Here is an 18,867-nt window from a genome sequence, read left to right as displayed (position 1 = left end):
GCTGTATTTACAACTGTTCTTTTTTTTTTAACTGTTGGGATCCCAGCACTCTAAATCTAGAGAGTTCTCACAGATATACAGTGTCTAATAAAACATTTTACAACTGTCTCATCATGTCAAAAGAGTGTGAACTGAACTATAAAGATTTCAGGCCCATCAGGATACTGATATCAGTATCATATCAGTGATTACAGTGGTCCTCTGATCAGACTGATAATCTTTATATCAAAGGCCTGGCTAAAAAAGGCCTCATGCTGTTTTTATCAGTGATCTCACATCACTGTCTTGAGGTCATTAACATAGCTGGAATGGTGTTAATAGTGGTATTCTAGACTGGAGAATGAATGCATGACTCCCCTTACTGAGACCCCCCACCGGCCTGAGTGGACAATACATGTGAGAAATGCAAAGTCTGACATTTGGCTTGAGCTGCCTGTGCTCTGCTCAAAGCCCCAGTCAAATGACTGTGATTAAATTACCATTAGTTTGTTCTTTGGGGCTCAAATGAAAAGCAAAGAGAAGCTATAGTGAAAGACTACCAAAGAAAAGGACATGTAAAAAAATATCAGACATGTAGAAAAATCAACAACATGTTATAATATAATATAACATCATGATGTTATAATTACCGTATTGCCATTTTCCAGCCAGGTGATGGAGGGGATGGGGTTGCCAGTGGCGTTGCAATCCAGAGACACTTCTGTTCCAATCTGCACCTTCTTCTCTTTTGGAACTTTGAGGATTTTAGCTGGAGCTAAGAAGCAACAGGGACAACATAATGAGATAACTATAGTTTCTTTATCAATTAAAGGGGTTTTAAAGTGACACTGTGGCCATAAAACCAATTTAAACATCTACGAAAACCTAAAAACCTCTGGAATATAATGATCACAAGCCATCAGACCAAGCTCAACTGCTTGAATTTTTGCACCAGAAGTCAAAGTAAATATAATAAAGACTGAGGTTTTTGATTTTATAAGCATTTTCCATACTCTACCAACCTTTTCTGATTTGGAGTTCTTCATCAGGTTTATACATCTAAATTTAATCAACAGTGTTGAATCCTGTTGAATCCTGAAGTTGCCTTAAAGTTGCACTGAAGCTACTGTACAAAGCTAATAGAGCCAATAATTAATGAAAGCTCAAAGCCTAAAGCTCAAATCAAGTTGTTAAATAATGTTAAAAAGATTTTTTTTTCTGTTTTCTGCTTGCTGTTATTCATAAACATGGACAAAAAGAATGGTGGCCTAGTAAACAGCAGTGGCAGCCATGTTGGAATCTGTATTTTGAGTAAGATGACAAAATAGTTTAGGTATTCAACAACTCATGGCATTGTGCTACACAATGGACAAAAGCACTAGGACACCTGCTCATATTTTGTTCCAAAATAAGGGTATTAAAACAGTGTATACTGTCTTTTACAGTTTATACTATACTGAAACACAAAATAACAGGATAAATGCCCTTTTAGAATGTAATAACTCCCCTTCTAACGGCTTTTACCTTGAACTTCAAGGGTGACCAGTTTTGAGAAGGCAATCCCAAAGCTGTTTTTCGCCACACATCGGTACTGACCCGCGTCCTCTTTCTTAATGTTGTGAATTTTTAACGCACCAAGTTCCAAAATCGATATCCGGCTATCAACCTGCATTAAATAAACGACAACAGCATGGCAGGCAGAAAAAAAACATAGAAAAAAAAGTCAAAATCTGACCAATATATTTTACAAAGCCATAATTTCTTTAAGAGAAAAATCCGAACAAAATATAAAGTTCGTAGACTTACCTTTACAAAATCATCATTTTTCATCCAGGATATATCAGGTTTTGGATATCCTAATGTTATACACGGCAACACTGCCTTGGACTCCAGTAGGTACGTGGCATTTGTTGGATGTCTCTTAATTTGGGGCTCTGAAAGAGTTTAAAAATAAAATTTCAAATATTAATTTTAATAAAAAAAGATTATACAGTTTAAAAACAATATCTCAGACATAATCGATAATAATCAAAATTAAGCTACATTAAATAGAAATTCATCATTTGAACATTGATTGACAAATTATTATTCATGTATTATGATAGTTGTCATAATCTTCAGTCTCCTTGAGAGGTCATGATACCATTTTGGTGAAGGTCATAGGACCACATGAGTACTAATGTCTCTGCAATTGAAGTGTGAAGTTGATAAGTAATAATAATTAAGCTATTCATATGTAGAACATAATTACACAACATACTCATCTTCAGCTGCAAAGCCCCACAGCTTTTAGCTGGCTCTCCGATTCCGTTGTTGGCACTGCAGCAGTATTCTCCATTGTCGGAGTCCTTCACATTGGGAATGATCAACATTTGGCCGCTTTCTCTGATAATGTATCGCGGATCATAATACCTGTTTTAATCAGAAAAGCCAGAGAAACAATGATGACCACTTGAAAACATGTGTGATGTTGTGAAGTTAAGATTTCAACATGTGTGGTAGTCTGTTCTTATTTAAACCAAAATCTCTATAAATGGTTAGCATTAAGTGAACACAGTCTGAAGAAGCTATGTCTGTGTACATTAGGGGTGTGCAATTTTGCATTAAAATAATAAATAAAAAATAGCGATATTTCATGGTATTTACTGTATAGTGATACTCTTGGTGATATGAAAAAAAAACATTAACTAAATTAATTAAATACACTATCGCAACAAAATAAAAATAAAACTGTACAATTGCATAGAGATATAATAATGATAATATATAATAATAGAGATAAATATAATAATAACTGAGATATAAAAAATACATACATACAATTTGATCAGATTTGTAACAGAAGTCAATGATCCAGAAAATCATGATACTGATTATATTAATAATGCACTCCAAACATCTCCATATATCTAGGATTAAGGTAAAAGGAATTATACTGGACAATAATACTGTCTCTAGTAGATATATAATGGGTAATGAGAACAGTGTGATTTTTGTTTTGTTGCTGAAAACAGCAAAAAAGTAGTACCCTGATGTGATAGCTAGGGGTGAGTGATATGACAAGGGTATAATGATATTTCAGGGTATAATATTGTTCACAATATTCAAGAAGGGTGGCAATATTATTGCGTACAATGTGATATGGCACAGCCCTAGTGTGCATTGATAATAAAATAGCTAGCAAGCTATGCTAACCCAACATTCTAACAGGCTATTAAGGCCCTTCACCCTGTGTCCCGAATCTTGTTATACAGGAGGCATAGGGGGAAAGGATAGGGCTTTTTAGTCCTTCAAATGAAGATTTTTCAGAAGCACACTTAATACCGAGGGGTATGATTATCACTGGTAAGATGGCGAACAAGCGACCAAAGAAATCCACAAATATAAAAGTATTTTCCTTGTTAAAAGTGACGATTAGCACTATGTCACCATAGTTTAATGTGTACATTTATTTTTTTTTAGTTTTTTTTTTAGTTTTATGGATGAATTCTTCATAACAAGCATAAAAAAGAATGGCAAAAGAGCTAGCGCTTAGCACGGTTGCGTGGTAATGCTAATGCTGCTCCAGCAGTGCTAGTGGGGGTTAGCAGCAGGCAACAGGCTGATAATACTCATCTCTGAACGGCAGCAAAAGAGCTAGTGCTTTGCGAGGTATTGCGAGGCTAATGTTATTATTTCTTGAGAGCTAAACTAAAACTCCTGCATAACTCTGTACTTCAGTGGAGTGGCATTACTGCTCCTTATTCCTGACTGGACAAAATTCATACATACATAATAATCACTACTTCAGATGGAATTTCAACATTTACTTGGAATAAGATAATAGACAATAGATAATTTTATTCTACAAAATACTGGAAATTCTAAAACAAATGCCAGAGAAACAAACTTGCAAAAGATGGGGGAAAAAGTATGGTGAATTTCATATTAGTGACATTGTGACCAACCATATGGGGTGATTATTGCGCGTCCAGGAGATATCTGCTGTAGGATAAGAGTCCACCTCGCATATAAAAGTTGCATTATGATCCAGCAAGGCATCCACAGTTTCAAGTAAGGTTGTGATGCGAGGAGCTGAAAAAGAGAGAGAAAAATGTTGGGATGAGCAAATAAAAAGAAAGACATCAATCAGCATTAAACACCCACTACTGCCCATAAATAGCACAAATAGCATTCTTCAGATATTTAGCCTGTACTAGACCTAGGTCTTCAAAGTCAATAGATTTCATATGAGTCACATACAGTGGTCAGAAGTAATCACTTCATGTGTCCAAAGATAGCTGCCTCTTCATCAATCACGTTATGAAGGAGGACACGTTAGCAAGAAAAATAGTGAGCAGTATTTGACCTCAAATAGCGAAGTAAGCATTTATTGTGGATGTTGTGAAACTGAGCTTTCCCAACAGCATAGTTTACATTCTGAACAGTCTCCTTTTCAACATCATGGACAACTGACCTCACTGTGTGTCACAGAGAGCACATTTTCAACACAAGAACTCTGGTTTTTAAACCAGTTCTGTTCAGGCTTATAAGAACCATGGTGCTTTTCAGCGAACCAGCATTTCTGAGTAGCATCACAGCACACTCGGAGGAAAGTGCAGCGACTCGGTTCTGATACATCAGCTCACAGATATCCGAGGACTAATGAGTGGAAAGAGCTCCATCTACCCACCCAGAGAGATCAAGTCCAACTGTGCTCTCTCAGGGCTCTGGCAGATGATGGCAAGCTGCATGACTGGGATTCGAACCAGCAAACTCCCAATTACAGTGGCAGCACTTTAGACTGCTGGACCAGTCAGCACCCGTAAATCAAAATTTGAAAAACATGAACAACTAAGAACTTAAGTTGTTGAATGTTTAAAACATGTACATTTATATTTTTCCTTCAGAAACAAATAAAAATACTTTAACTTTTACTTAAGTAATCTCTAATATGTACGTGTATAAGTTTACTTACATAGCCTACCACCATTCGCACATAATATTATGCTGGTTTTGATAATGACTATCAAGAGGCAATCAGCATTTAAAATGATAGATTGCCACTATAGTTATATTTCCAAATTTTTAACTTTTAATGGAAGTCAATGTGTAGAAACTTTAGAGTAATTTTGGAGCATTTTGATTAGCCAGTTTATCACAAAATTCTGCTTTTTATCAAAGATAAAAGCAATGATACACTTAAGGAAATATTCCCATGAATTATAGAACTATAACTCAATAAGCTTTACTTATATGGACTCAACTATTGGGAAATCTGTAGATATAAATTAAGATTATTAAAAAGAGTATTGCTGTGAGGGTTCGATTGCATTCAAGAGTATTAGTATTAATAATCTCTATGTGTATCGTATCATCACATACATCATGTGGTTGGTTTGACTACCCAGCTGGACAAACATACTGTGATACACTAATAAAAGTCCTTAGGCAACTTAGACTCCAATCACTACATTTGGCTGTGTAACGTGATTCAAATGGACTGTTCACCACCACCCTGGATACCAGCATTAGCTAAACACCATATATAATTCTGATGTTAGAATTAAGTTGCTAACAAGCTAACAAAATGTGCAGGCAAAGCCTCTGATGCTTTTGCTAATATCCTTATTACGGCTGCTATTAGCTGTTTTTTTATAGTCAAAAGAATGATCTATTCACTGTCAGAAATAATGAAACTGATATGGTCCAAACCTTTGCCACACTTGCCAGTCACTTGTGGCCCACATACCACATGGTCTGATGACTCAGATGCAGGACTAATGCCATTGCCAAGGCCAATTTCTTCACTTGTGAATCATGACACCACAGAAAGCGGCACCAGCGGTGTTGTTATCGTATCCCTTTACAGATCTGCAGGACAGTATTCACTCTGCTATGTTTGGTCTCAGCTAAAATAGAGTCTTCTACAATTGAAACCACTAATGTAATTAGCATATAGAACAAAAGCATGTGTAGGCCAGGCTATTTCCAGCATCAACCTATGCTTTTCTGAATTTAAACAACTGATAGCATAAGCCTTGAGCCTCTTTAAGTAAGACTAAAGACGGGGCCTTCTGTGGGATGCTGCTATTGTAGTACTTGGTAAATTAACTGTGGCCATTTCCATCTATCTGTGGTTTAGTAAGTGTAGGGCATGGGCATGGGCAACAATATCAAGCTACAACATACATCAAAGAGCATAAATTAAGCCAGATTCCAGAGTAAAAGTTATCATTTTTGGTAGCTGGTTTTAGATGTGATAAGAGGGTTTTTGACAGTCAATGTGGTTAGAAAGCTGGTCCTTTAAATTAAAACACACCCTATTTTGGTGGCACCTTGTTTGGAAGACCCAACTTGCTCAACACACAAAGCATCAACAGACATCAGATTTAGCCACCGTGCAGAGTTCCACAGGCCTGTTAAAAACTCCTCAAGGCCAATGCTCACTGTCGGCTGGTTTAAGATGGTTTGAAATGGTCTCTGATGGTCATTGGATTTGAAAAGCTGGTCTTTCAGATTCAAACATACCCTATTTTGCTGGCATCATGTTTGGAAGACCCAACATGCTCAACACACGGCCTGCTGGTAACTTGTTTTCGATGGACTAAGAGAGTCTTTGACAGTCAACATGGTTGAAAAGCTGGTCCTATAGATTAAAACATACCGTATTTTGGTGGAACCCAACATGCTCAACACAGCAAGCAGCAACCGATATCAGATAGCAGTTTAGCCAGTTTTAAGAGATGGTTTAAACCGGTCTTTGATGGTCGTTGGGTTTGAAAAGCTAGCCCATTTATCAGCTTAGATCTTGATCAACACAGCACATGCACAGCACTGTACTTGAGTATTGTGAAATTTGGTAATGCTTGGTCATTCTGGTCATCCAGTTTGTTCTTGGTGTTTCTGGTCAACTAGCTTCATCACATTGGTTAATCATCTTGGTCAGGCTTAGATCTTGGTTGAATGCTTATAGACCAGTTAAACCATGAAACTCCAACATAAACGTGCCCAATACGAGTCAAAAGCTAAACTATTTTCAATCTTAACCAGCTGGTCCCCATATAAAGACACATAAATGCACAGATATGCTCCAAATATTATGTACAGCTCTGGAAGAAAATAAGAGACCACTTAAAAATGATGAGTTGCTTTGATTTTACCAAATTGAAAACCACTGAAATGTAATCAAGAGGAAGATGGATGATCACAAGCCATCAAACTAAGCTAAACTGCCTGAATTTTTGCACCAGTAGTGGCATAAAGTTACCCAAAAGCAGTGTGTAAGACTGGTGGAGGAGAACATGCCAAGATGCATGAAAACTGATTAAAACCGGGGTTATTCCATCAAATACTGATTTCTGAACTCTTAAAACTCCTAAAAACTGTATGCATTACTTGAGTTCTTTTTTGTTATTGCAGCCATTTCTCATTTTCTGCAAATAAATGCTCTAAATGAAAATATGTTTATTTGGAATTCGGGAGAAATGTTGTTTGTAATTTATAGAATAAAACAAAAATGTTCATTTTACTCAAACATATACCTATAAATAGCAAAATCCGAGAAACTGATTCAGAAACTGAAGTGGTCTTTTATTTTTTTCCAGAGCTGTATAATCAATTATGTACACATGTAAACCAAATGGGACCACCAAAACAAATCATTCCTCTTCCTCCAGACAAGTTATTCTGTCCTGCTCTCCCTCACACAGTCTGCTGGTCAATCTCCATCAGTGCTCCAACTGGAGTAAGTCAGCGACTTACTAATTTACACCATGACTCTGCAAACATCACACACTCCCCACCACTTTTTCTCACGGGGATGCATTAGCACTGGCTCACTGCACCTCCTGGAACACAACCTGCCAGTTCCCGACGTGTGAAGCAGCGGATATGTCACCTGTTCCTCACGCCGAAGTTCGCAAGTGCATCTGACAAGGACTTCCTCAGCACTCTGCTGACCTCCATTCACAGCACAATGGGGATCCATTCACCAGATCTACCATACTTGTTTTATGGCGAATCCAACCAAAATACAGTACTAGTAAAAGGTTTGGACACACCTTAAATTCAATGCATTTTTCTACATTGTGGATTAATAATAAAGTCATCCAAACCATAAAGAAAAACATATGGAATTATTTATTTCACCAAAAAGAGTCACCTGGAATTTTAACAGCTTTCAGTTAACAGCTGTGCTGAACTCATCAAGAGTTAATTACTTGAATTTCTTGCCTCTTAATAAGTAGTTTGAGAGCATCAGTTGTAAAATTGTGAAGAAGTAGAGATGGTATACAGTGAAAAACCTAATTTGAGTAATATTATAATCCATATTATGGCAAGAACCACTCAAATATGTAAGAAATGAAGGTAAAAACAACTTTGAAAGTATCCTCAAGTGCAGTCGCAAAGACCATCAAAAACACTAGAATGAAACTGGCTCTCATCAGGACCACCCCAGAAAAGAAAGACCAAAAGTTACTTCTGTTGCACAGGATAAGTTTAACAGAGTTGTCGCTGTCCGATGAAAAACAGGCATTTCCATATTGTTGATATTTAAATTACTATACAATTTGAACAGACAAACTGTACCTTACACTGTGCCAAAATTTCTTGATGAACGAACCAATAGAAATACTTCAAAAGTTCAGAAATCAATATTTGGTGGAATAGCCCATTTGGAGTATTAATCACAGTTTTCATGCATCTTGGCATCATGTTCTCCTCCACCAGTCTTACACACTGCTTTTGGATAACTTTATGCCTACACTCCTGGTGCAAAAATTCAAGCAGTTCAGTTTGGTTTGATATAGTGCATATATCAAATATTCCAGAGGTTTTCAAATTGGTAAAATCAAAGAAACTCATCATTTTTAAGTGGTCTCTTATTTTTTAAGAGCCATATTTTCTGAGACTATGCTCTTTATGAAATGTCTCAAATTTGAACAGATGAGATTTTCTTTATATATCAAACTGTTCCCTAAAAGCAGTATTGATCTCACAGTAAAGTTCTCCTCGCTGCTCTAAAAGCACTCGGCTCTGAACTTTACTCTGCACCGTCACACATCACCTTCTACAGTGGCTCACTCTGGATGCTGTGCCAGGATGGATGTTCTGTGCTCTAAAGGTGAGGAGCGATATTAATTAATCTTCCTCTTACAGCGCAGGTTGTGGTGGGAAGATTGGCTGTGAGTAATTCGATTGAGGGGAGACTTGCGTCAATGTCAAATTTATGGCCTGTCTATCTGAAGACGGTCGCATCACATCTAACAGCAGATCAGGTTTTAATAAACTGTCTGTGATAAAACTCTAATTAAAACAATTAGGCTTCATCAGCTGTTTGTAAAAATAAGTACAGAATATGCAGCTCTGGAAAACAGTAAGAGACCACTTCAGTTTCTGAATCAGTTTCTCTGATTTCTCTGCTATTTATATGTTTGAGTAAAATGAATATTAGTGTTTTATTCTATAAACTACGGACAACATTTCTCCCAAATTCCAAATAAAAATATTGTCATTTAGAGCATTTATTTGCAAAAAATAACAAAAAAGATGCAGAGCTTTCAGACCTCAAATAATGCAAAGAAAACAAGTTCATATTCATAAAGCTTTAAGTTTAAGTTCAGAAATCAATATTTGGTGGAATAACCCTGGTTTTTAATCATTAAGTTTTGGCATATCATCTTGGCATGTTCTCCTCCACCAGTCTTACACACTGCTTTTGCATAACTTTATGCCACTCCTGGTGCAAATATTCAAGCAGTTCAGCTTGGAAAGAAAATCATATTTTTTTAAGTGGTCCCTTATTTTTATTCTTTTTATGCTCTAATAAAAAGAATAACATTTAAGTCTATTTAAACTGAGAAACCTTTTAAAATGAGGCTTTTAAACCTCATATCATCTGAAAGGGTCTGTAACATGGATAAGGTTTTTGCTTTTTTTAAATAGTATCTTTCAGTAATTAAAAAAACTAATACTAATCTATGTTGTGCAAACTCTTTAAAATCTCAAAAAAATTCAGCCTTACCGAAGATCAACGATATCTGCTAAACTTTTAATGTAAGTCAATGTAAAACAATTTTATTCCAAGTCAGTTTTGGAGCATTTCTATTGTCTATTTCATTCATCATAAAAAAATGGAGGCAATGTAAAGAACAAGTAGTCGATTAACATTATATCAAAAAGTGAAACAGCAAAACTCCATTGATTTATTTACACATTAATAGTGCCAATACTAGAGCTGTGTATTGGCAGGATATGATATGTATCTTGATACAAGGGATCTGATTCAATAAACTGTTATATATTGTATGTCTGTAAGCAAGGGGATATACTGCAATTTAAAACAACACTCAATAACCCACTTCTGAAACCAATCTCAAATATACAGCTCTGGAAATAAAATAAGAGACCACTTAAAATGATGAGTTTCTTTGATTTGACCAAATTAAAAAACTCTGAAATATAATCAAGAGGAAGATGGATGATCACAAGCCATCAAACCAAACCGAACTGCTTGAATTTTTGCACCAGGAGTAAAGGCATAAAGTTATCCAAAAGCAGTGTGTAAGACTGGTGGAGGAGAACATGCCAAGATGTATGAAATTTGTGATTAAAAACCAGGGTTATTCCATCAAATATTGATTTCTGAACTATTAAAACTTTATGAATATAAACTTGTTTTCTTTGCATTATTTGAGGTCTGAAAGCTCTGCATATTTTTTTTTTGTTATTTCAGCCATTTTTCATTTTCTGCAAATAAATGCTCTACATGACAATATTTTTATTTGGAATTTGGGAGAAATGTTGTCTGTAGTTTATAGAATAAAACAACAATGTTCATTTTACTCAAACATGTACCGATAAATATTAAAATCAGAAAAACTGATTCAGAAACTTTTTTTCAGAGCTGTATTTGATGTTTTTTTTGCACCCATACATAATGCATGAAAAAATATGGAATATGGGTAAATATAAAAGCTTGCTATTTGCTCCATGTGCTTCATATATGACCTCAATAAGAGTCTACAGCTTTGGGTGACAGATTCCAGGTCTGCATCACATAATCACAGCCAATCGTACATGCATGACTCTGCATCTACCCACCATACGACCCGACCTAACACATGACTTCATGCTTTAAATCAGAAAGGCGTGGGTTAATTCTCTCTGTTAGAGCTTCTGAGTAAAACACACACACACACACATACACACACATACACATGGGAGTCAAGTTCCGTGTAATAATTTAAGCTACAATTACATCTACCATATGGTGGGATAATGCGTCTTGATGAATATGTAAAATATGGAAATCCAGCCTCATATTAAATATGTAAAAGAGATCAATTGCAAGCTTCCTAATGTTGTATGTATAACCAGATTTATGCTCATAAATATCATTATGCATACAGCCACTGATTACATTAATGTATGAAACAGTGTATCATTATTTAGACTCATACAGATCATTACACATGCCTCCTGCTGGATAATGACTGGGTTAATGCCCTATAAATCTGCAATACTGGGCAAAACTTTCTCTACAAAGTGTGTTAAAGATCAACTTACATCAAAAAGAGAAATTTATCTGACTTTATGCTATATTTATCTGAATCTAGTAGTTGTTCCTTGCATTATTTTCAAATTTTGTGATATATGTAGCAATAGAAATGCTCCAAAATGATCTGGAATAAAACCTTTTACATTCGCTTGAAGGTAAAAAGTGAAGTACATTTTTCGTTTTACAGATAATTTAAAAAATGTGGTACTTATACTTACTTTAATTATGAATAGATTAAGGCTCACATAACCAGACTAATGAGACTCAAATCAGATTTTTTGCTCAATGTGGCTCAGATCAGATTTTTTTACGGCTGTGTGAACGTGCCAAATCAGATTTTTTCAAATCAATTTTGAGCCACTTTTTATATATGATCCTAAAGTGGATACATATTCGATCCATGGACATACGACATGAATGTGTACGGTCAAATCGGAATTCATGCGTCTTTTTGCTTTTACACACTAGCATTAGCGCTACGTGCTTCTTTCTCGTACCCACACTCTATCTCTTGGTGCAGCTGTGCAGCTATAGCTGCAGAAAAAAAACAGCAAAATCAAACCACCTGAACTTTTTTCTCCTCCTCAACCTGAGCATGTACTGCAGACCAGCTGTTTACTTTCCACTCCAGCAAAAGATGCTCCACATATGAGCTGCTAACAAACGCATCCATTTCCTTTTATAAAGCTACAAGTCTCTCGCCTCTCTAATATGAGGTTTTTTGTTGATGATAAAGAAGGTGAGGTTTATTCACGTATCAGTGTGCTCCTGTGAGGCAGCATTTCATGGACAGATTCGTTCACATTACACACAGATACAGATCACTTACATTCGTGAATGTGAACCGACAAAAGATCGGATTTGAGCAAAGTGGCTTGTAGTGTGAACATAACCTTATAGAAATGCTACAAAATGACTTATAAACAAAGTTTCCACACACTGACTAATGTATGAAGAAGTGGTGTAGCATTATTTATACTCACATAGATCATTACACATGCCTTCTGCTAGATAATTAATTGGGTAATTTACATTAAATCGACATTATTGGACAAAACTTCCCTCTCCAAATTGAGCAAATGATCTAAACAACGTTTTTTTAAACTATACATTTTTGTTCATTGTTTACTGTATTTATGTTTAATTCCATCTATTTGAATGTGGTCTGACGTTTTTCAAGCATCACGTCTCTTATTGTTGATAAAAATAGGTTTCAATATTGTGCTTAGGTGCCTAAAACAATGAAACAGTGCAGCAAATATATAGTATATAAATATACAGCTCTGGAAAAAAATAGAGACCACTTAATAATGATGTTTTTCCTTGAATTTACCAAATTGAAATCCTCTGGAATATAATCAAGAAGAAGATGGATGATCACAAGCCATCAAACCAAGCTGAACTGCTTGAATGAATTTTTGCACCAGGAGTAAAGGCATAAAGTTATCCAAAAGCAGTGTGTAAGACTGGTCCACCAAATATTGATTTCCTTTAAATAATTTGAGGTCTGAAAGCTCTGCATCTTTTTTTTTTTATTTCAGCCATTTCTTATTTTCTGCAAATAAATGCTCTAAATGACAATATTTGTTTTTGGAATGTGGTAGAAATGTTCTCTGTAGTTTATAAAATAAAACAACAATGTTCATTTTAATCAAACATATATCTATAATTAACAAAAACACATAAACTGATCCAGAAACTGAAGTGGTCTCTTATTTTTTTTTCCCAGAGCTGTATACACATTGCACAGTAGCACTTAAAAGTTTGGGAGCTCATTAGAATTTTCTACTTTTCTGCAAATAATTGATCTAAAACTTTATCAGATTTCTACAGAATTCTTATTAATACTATATAGATAAGATTAAGCAAGTTAATCAAATGAGACAAAAAAACAGCTAAATTATTATTACATATTGTAATATGTGAGTGCAAATGTATGTGCACTAAGATTAGCAGATAATTGGAAGGTGAAATTAGAGTCAGGTATTCTCAGTCAGTGGGATCACAATTTGGTGTAAGTACTGATTTATTAAAGATTTCACATTCCAGCATAACAACCTTATCGGATCTTTGAAACACGGTGGTGGTATTATCACAGTTTGTGTCTGTTTTGCTGCATATAGGGTGGCTTGTCGTCATTGCTAAAATATGAATTATATATTAGATTTTCTCAAGGAAACTATCAGGACATTTGTCTGTTAACTGAATTTCAAGAGAATGTGGGTCATGCAACAAGGCAATGACCCTAAGCACACTAATCATATAAAGTTAATCAAGTTTTACAATAGTCAAATCAAAGTCTTGACCTGAAGCAGCAGATTAAGGGACTGTTTTTTGTTGTTGTTGTTTTTTTTTTTACAGGGAATATACTAAAATAAAGCAAACATTATCATACTTTTGCCACTTGCAAATATGTAATATTGGATACATTGTACTAATAAGTAAAAGAACAAGTCTATTTTATTTTTGCTTAATTTGCTTGGTTTGTTTCTTTTAATCTACTTTTTGGACCTGTATGAAAATCTGTATGAAAGTTTTAGGTCAAATTTATCAGAAATATATAAAATTAGTTATAGCAGTTGTTCTTTACATTGTTTCATAATTATATGATAACCGGACAAATAAATCTATTAAAAGTCTGTATAGTTAAGAAGGTTTTAACTTCTCCTGTGAAGTCAATGAAAGGTTTTTTTAAGCTTTTCTATTGGTCCAATTATCATGAAATTTGGACACAATCTAAAGGACAGCTGCTACATTCAAATTTCCATAAAAGATATAATTATTTTTTTTTACTTTCTTCATAATTTTAGCTATTTGAATGTGGCAGCTGTTCTTTACATCGTATAAAAATGTTATAATCATATATGTATAAAAAAATGACTTGGAATAAAATTGTTTTACATTGACTTCCATTGAATGTTCAGAGGCTTTTTTTCTTCTCCTGTAAAGTTGCCTTTTTGGAGGCCTAACTTTTTAAATTTATGTGAGTGATGCAGATCCAGTTTAACACAGCGTATCGACCCACCTCTCTGGAAGCCCCCGATGAGGCTGAAACACGGCAGAAAGAGGATCTGCAGCAGTGGAATGTTTTCCAGGAGCTTCATACTGGAAGAAAAAGCTGCGCTTCACACCGGCTTCAAAAATCCATCCGTCAGCTTCATCCTAAAATCCAGCTTTTCTTTCTGTTTTCTTTTCAGAGATTCCCACAGAACAGTGTGTGTGAGTGTGTGAGAGCATGTGTGTGTGTGTTGGGGGGTATGGCTATGTAGCAGGCCCAGCCTTGTAGTCTGTCAGTCAGTAGTGCTGTACATGTGCGCTTTGCTTCAAGAGATGGACGGCAGCAGCTGCTTGATATCCATGTGGAGATATGAAGCACTGGAGCCGGAGGAACTGCAGCACACGCTGCCCAGCTAACGTTACCCAACACACACCAAACACACTGCATCCATCAGAGCTTTACACACTTCTGAACTTTAGGAGAAGAGAGAAGATTTTAGCAAAAAAAAATTATTAATTCCGCCGAATCGGTGCCATTTCTGTCTCCAGGAAATTACAAATATGAATGTATAAATGTGCAAACAAAACAAAATAACTTTAAAATACATTTTATTACTAAGCATAGTGTCTTGACCTAATTGACCTAATTGCAAAAGTAAGATATGTAATTAAAATATATATAAAATCTACGTAGAACACTGAAAAAATAGCATTTAAAATATAAACTTTACTATAAAATATAATTAATAATATCCTAGAGAGATGTTTTTTTTTGCATTTTTGTGCGACTCCAAATCCCATCTATGCTTTAAAAATATTTTTTTCCATAATAAATCCATAATATTTATGTTAAAATACACGTTTTAGTTGTTTCCCTGGGTTTCACTCAGTCCTGTTACCGTAACACATTACCCTGACCATCTGAAACCTCTGGAACATTCTACAACAAGTCAAATCTAAAACAGGAAGTGACATCAGCTGAAGATCATGGGAATACCAAAATGAAGTTCCCTCATTAGTTTTTCTGTATATTTGATTTTCTTTTAACTATGACTGAGGAGCTCAATCTCAACACTTATTCCTGTTACTTAAATTAATTTCTTAGATATTGTTTGTTTATTTTTAAAATACAAATTTTAGAAAATTAAAAGAAAGTGCTCAGTGTCCTCATGCTGTTAGCATAGCCGCCATTTAGCTTTTTTTCATGTTTTTGCTAATTCTATTCTAAAAACTCATTCCTGTTACTTTCATTACCATTACTCAAAACATAAAAAGTAACAGGAGTGAGTTCCAGAAACAGGAATGATTGTTTTTGTCATAATTATCAATTATTTGAACACGCAGTCAATCATTTATTTAAAAGAAAGACTTTCTTGAGAGAAAATCAAATGAATTAGTGAACTCTTTTTTTAACATGATTTTTAAATGTCACAAGTGTTTTATAACCATCTTCAGCTTAGAAACCTTGTTAAAAAAATAAGTAAAGCTGCCTGAGATTGACCAGTACATTGACTAGTTAACTATATGACTATATTAGTTTAAAAAATAAGTTTAAAGGTGAAAGAGTTAAAACAAGCAAAAGGCACCCATTCTTTGGAAAGGCCAAATTACTGTAGTTTTGATGACATACAGTTCCAGTCAAAAGTTTGGACATACCTTAAATTCAACTAATAACAACAACAATCACTGTAAAGAAATCCTCACTAGCTAGGACTCTCAAAACACACAGGCAGGTCTTCCTCTATAGGACTCACATTCTCTATGGCTGTGGCATCTGCATATTTTGCATTCCTCCTCTCTGAATGATGGAGTGAATACTTAGACAGTTGTGCCACTCCGGACCCCCCAGTCTTTGCTATTTTGGGTGTCTAAATTTATTTAAATATACATGGTCAATTACCCAACCCACTCAATAGGACTCCCCCTATCACTAGTGATGCCCCAACACACCAGGAGGGTGAAGACCAGCACATGCCTCCTCTGATACATGCGAAGTCAGAGCCACCACCTCTTTTTATACTGCTGCTGATGCAGCATTGCCGAGTAGCATCACAGCACAGCGCACTCAGAGGAAAATGCAGCGATTTGGTTCTGATACATAAGCTCACAGACGCCTTGTTCAGATCAACATCACCCTAGGAGTGATGAGGGGAAAGATCACCATCTACCCACCTAGAACAGAAAGAGCAAGGCCAAGTGTGCGCTCTCAGGGCTCCAACAGCTGATGGCACATTGCATGACCAGGATTTTAACCAGCGATCTTTAGATCATATTGGCAGCACCTTAGCCCACGGGAACACTCTGAGCTTCCTATAATAAGCTTATGTTAAATAATGAGCTTATGCTTTTTTATCTAAAGGAAATGAAAGGAGTGAATCATTATAGTTCAAGCAACAGTCTGTATGTTTTAAGGATTTGGTGATTTGGAGACCTCTCTGGTAAGAATGTGTAATTGCGGGCTCCTAGTGGTCCGGTGGGCTAAGCGTTGCCACTATGATCAGGAGATATCTGGTTCGAATCCTGTTTATGCAGTTCGCCATCAGCTGCCAGAGCCCCGAGAGAGCACAATTGATATTGCTCTCTTTCTGTGTGGGTAGATGGCTCGTTTCCCTTCACTTCTAAGGATGATGTCCATCAACACAAGGCATCTGTGAGCTGATGTATCGGAACCGAGTGGCTGCGCTTTCCTCCAAACGCTGTGCTGTGATGCTACTCAGCAATGCTGCATCAACAGCAGTTCTGAAAGAGGCGGAGTCTGACTTTATGTGTGTCAGAGGAGGCATTTGTTAGTCTTCACCCCCTTCTTGTGTTAGTGCATCACTACTGATAGGGGGAGTCCTAATGAGTGGGTTAAGTAAATTGGGGAGAAAATGGGGAATAAATTAGAAAAAAAAAGAACTGAGCACTGTGCATTGAGCATTTGGAAGACTGCATTAAAAGCATTAATGTGAGTATTAAAATTGTTCTTTAATGAAATACTACACTGTCAATGTGTACAGACCAATTACATTTAACAAACCTATCAGACCACTCTGTATTCTTTATAAAGAATATATTAGACATTGCAAGCATGGTTGTGAAAGTGATACCATTCATTAGCATAGTTTGTACCTTTCTTAGGGACTGCTGCTTTAAATAATTTAAATAAAATCATTAGAACATAGTATAGTATAGTACAGTGCTCATCCGCAGATGAGCCGAGTTTTCCAGCATGCATTTGGATCAGCTCAGCAGATCCCTTGTGGAGTTAGCATGACTGGCGTGGCTCCTGCATTCAGGCAGCCTTTGTTTGCAGGGCCCACCTGTTGCCTGCTGGCCTGTGTGCTCAGATTTATTTTAAGCAGGGGACTGACATTTCCCAAAGAGTTTGTTTATGGCCCCATCCTATCAGCTTTTGCCTTTTAGGGCTGCAGTAAGGGCTGGGGTTATTCTGAGTGTCTGAGAGTTCGAGGTGGAAAAGCTGGAAGATTTTAGGAGTCTGGAAGCATTTTGTTGAGTATTGCTGCATTTTGTTTAGTGGTTTATAGGGGTGGGCGGTATGGCCCTAAAATAATATTACGATATTTCATGGTATTTTTGTGATGAGGATACTTTTGGCGATATGAAGAAAAAACTACTGCAACAAAATGAAAATTACATTTTATTATTGCATACGATATGATATGGCACATGCCTAACTGATATATAAAAAAAAAAAAAAAGAATTTCATCAGATTTGTAACAGAAGTTGATGATCCAGAAAGTAATGATACAAAAAATGCACACAAATATCTCCATATATCCAGAATTAAAGTAGAATAAATGATACTGGACATATATAATCTGTCTTTAGTAGATATAGAATGGGAAATGAGAACAGTGTGAATTTTTCTTTTGCTAAAAACAGAAAAAAATAGTAAAAAAAGATGTGATAATTAGGGGTGATATGGTACCATATTTCAGGGTATAATATCGTTCACAATATTCAAAAATGTTGCCGATATCATTGCGTACGATGCAATATAGCACACCCCTAGTGGTTTATTCAGTTTACGCTTGTGTCTTCAAGGCCGCTGGGTTTGTGTGTGTCAGCAGATCATGTGCTTGTAAAAATATCAACTCTGACCGGGCGATATCACACTCAGCATGCTGACAGGTCGGTGAGGGCTGGAGACACGGGATGAAAGCCCTGATATGAGCACAGATGCGAAAATGAAAACAAACACATCTTCAAGACGCTAAAACAAAGATAACAGTTCGTCTCCAGTGTGTTTTATGGGCATTGGTGACATGAAGAAATGGAATGAAGCAAATGGAGTCAAAGTATACCTTACATTTTTGATGCGCACATTTATTTTTTAAAAGTCTAT

General features: G+C 35.9%; 2 protein-coding genes across 6 annotated transcripts in view; one reads left to right on the top strand and one right to left on the bottom strand.

Annotated features, from left to right (window-relative positions):
• The window catches only part of musk (muscle, skeletal, receptor tyrosine kinase), a 43,803-nt gene extending 28,908 nt beyond the window's left edge, over positions 1-14,895 (bottom strand). For 3 of the 5 annotated variants that reach the window (XM_022681246.2, XM_049468473.1, XM_049468474.1), the window contains exons 1-5: positions 3,927-5,723; positions 2,240-2,391; positions 1,786-1,913; positions 1,504-1,645; positions 630-754 (exon numbers count right to left, since the gene is read on the bottom strand). In XM_022681246.2, the coding sequence (XP_022536967.2) occupies positions 630-754; positions 1,504-1,645; positions 1,786-1,913; positions 2,240-2,391; positions 3,927-4,153 (774 nt within the window). In that variant the 5' untranslated portion in view covers positions 4,154-5,723. Of the gene's footprint in view, positions 1-629; positions 755-1,503; positions 1,646-1,785; positions 1,914-2,239; positions 2,392-3,926; positions 5,724-14,546 lie in introns of those variants that run through there. The other 2 variants (XM_022681245.2, XM_049468475.1) reach the window with 1 other exon arrangement.
• The window catches only part of LOC103045667 (ephrin type-A receptor 5), a 382,833-nt gene that overhangs the window by 319,909 nt on the left and 44,057 nt on the right, over positions 1-18,867 (top strand). The gene's annotated exons all lie outside the window — the stretch shown is intronic.

This window comes from Astyanax mexicanus, chromosome 20 (assembly GCF_023375975.1).
Source record: "Astyanax mexicanus isolate ESR-SI-001 chromosome 20, AstMex3_surface, whole genome shotgun sequence".
Classification (NCBI taxonomy): Eukaryota; Metazoa; Chordata; class Actinopteri; order Characiformes; family Acestrorhamphidae; genus Astyanax; species Astyanax mexicanus.
Note: the sequence above shows the minus strand (reverse complement) of the source record. Positions and strands in the feature narration are given on the sequence as shown.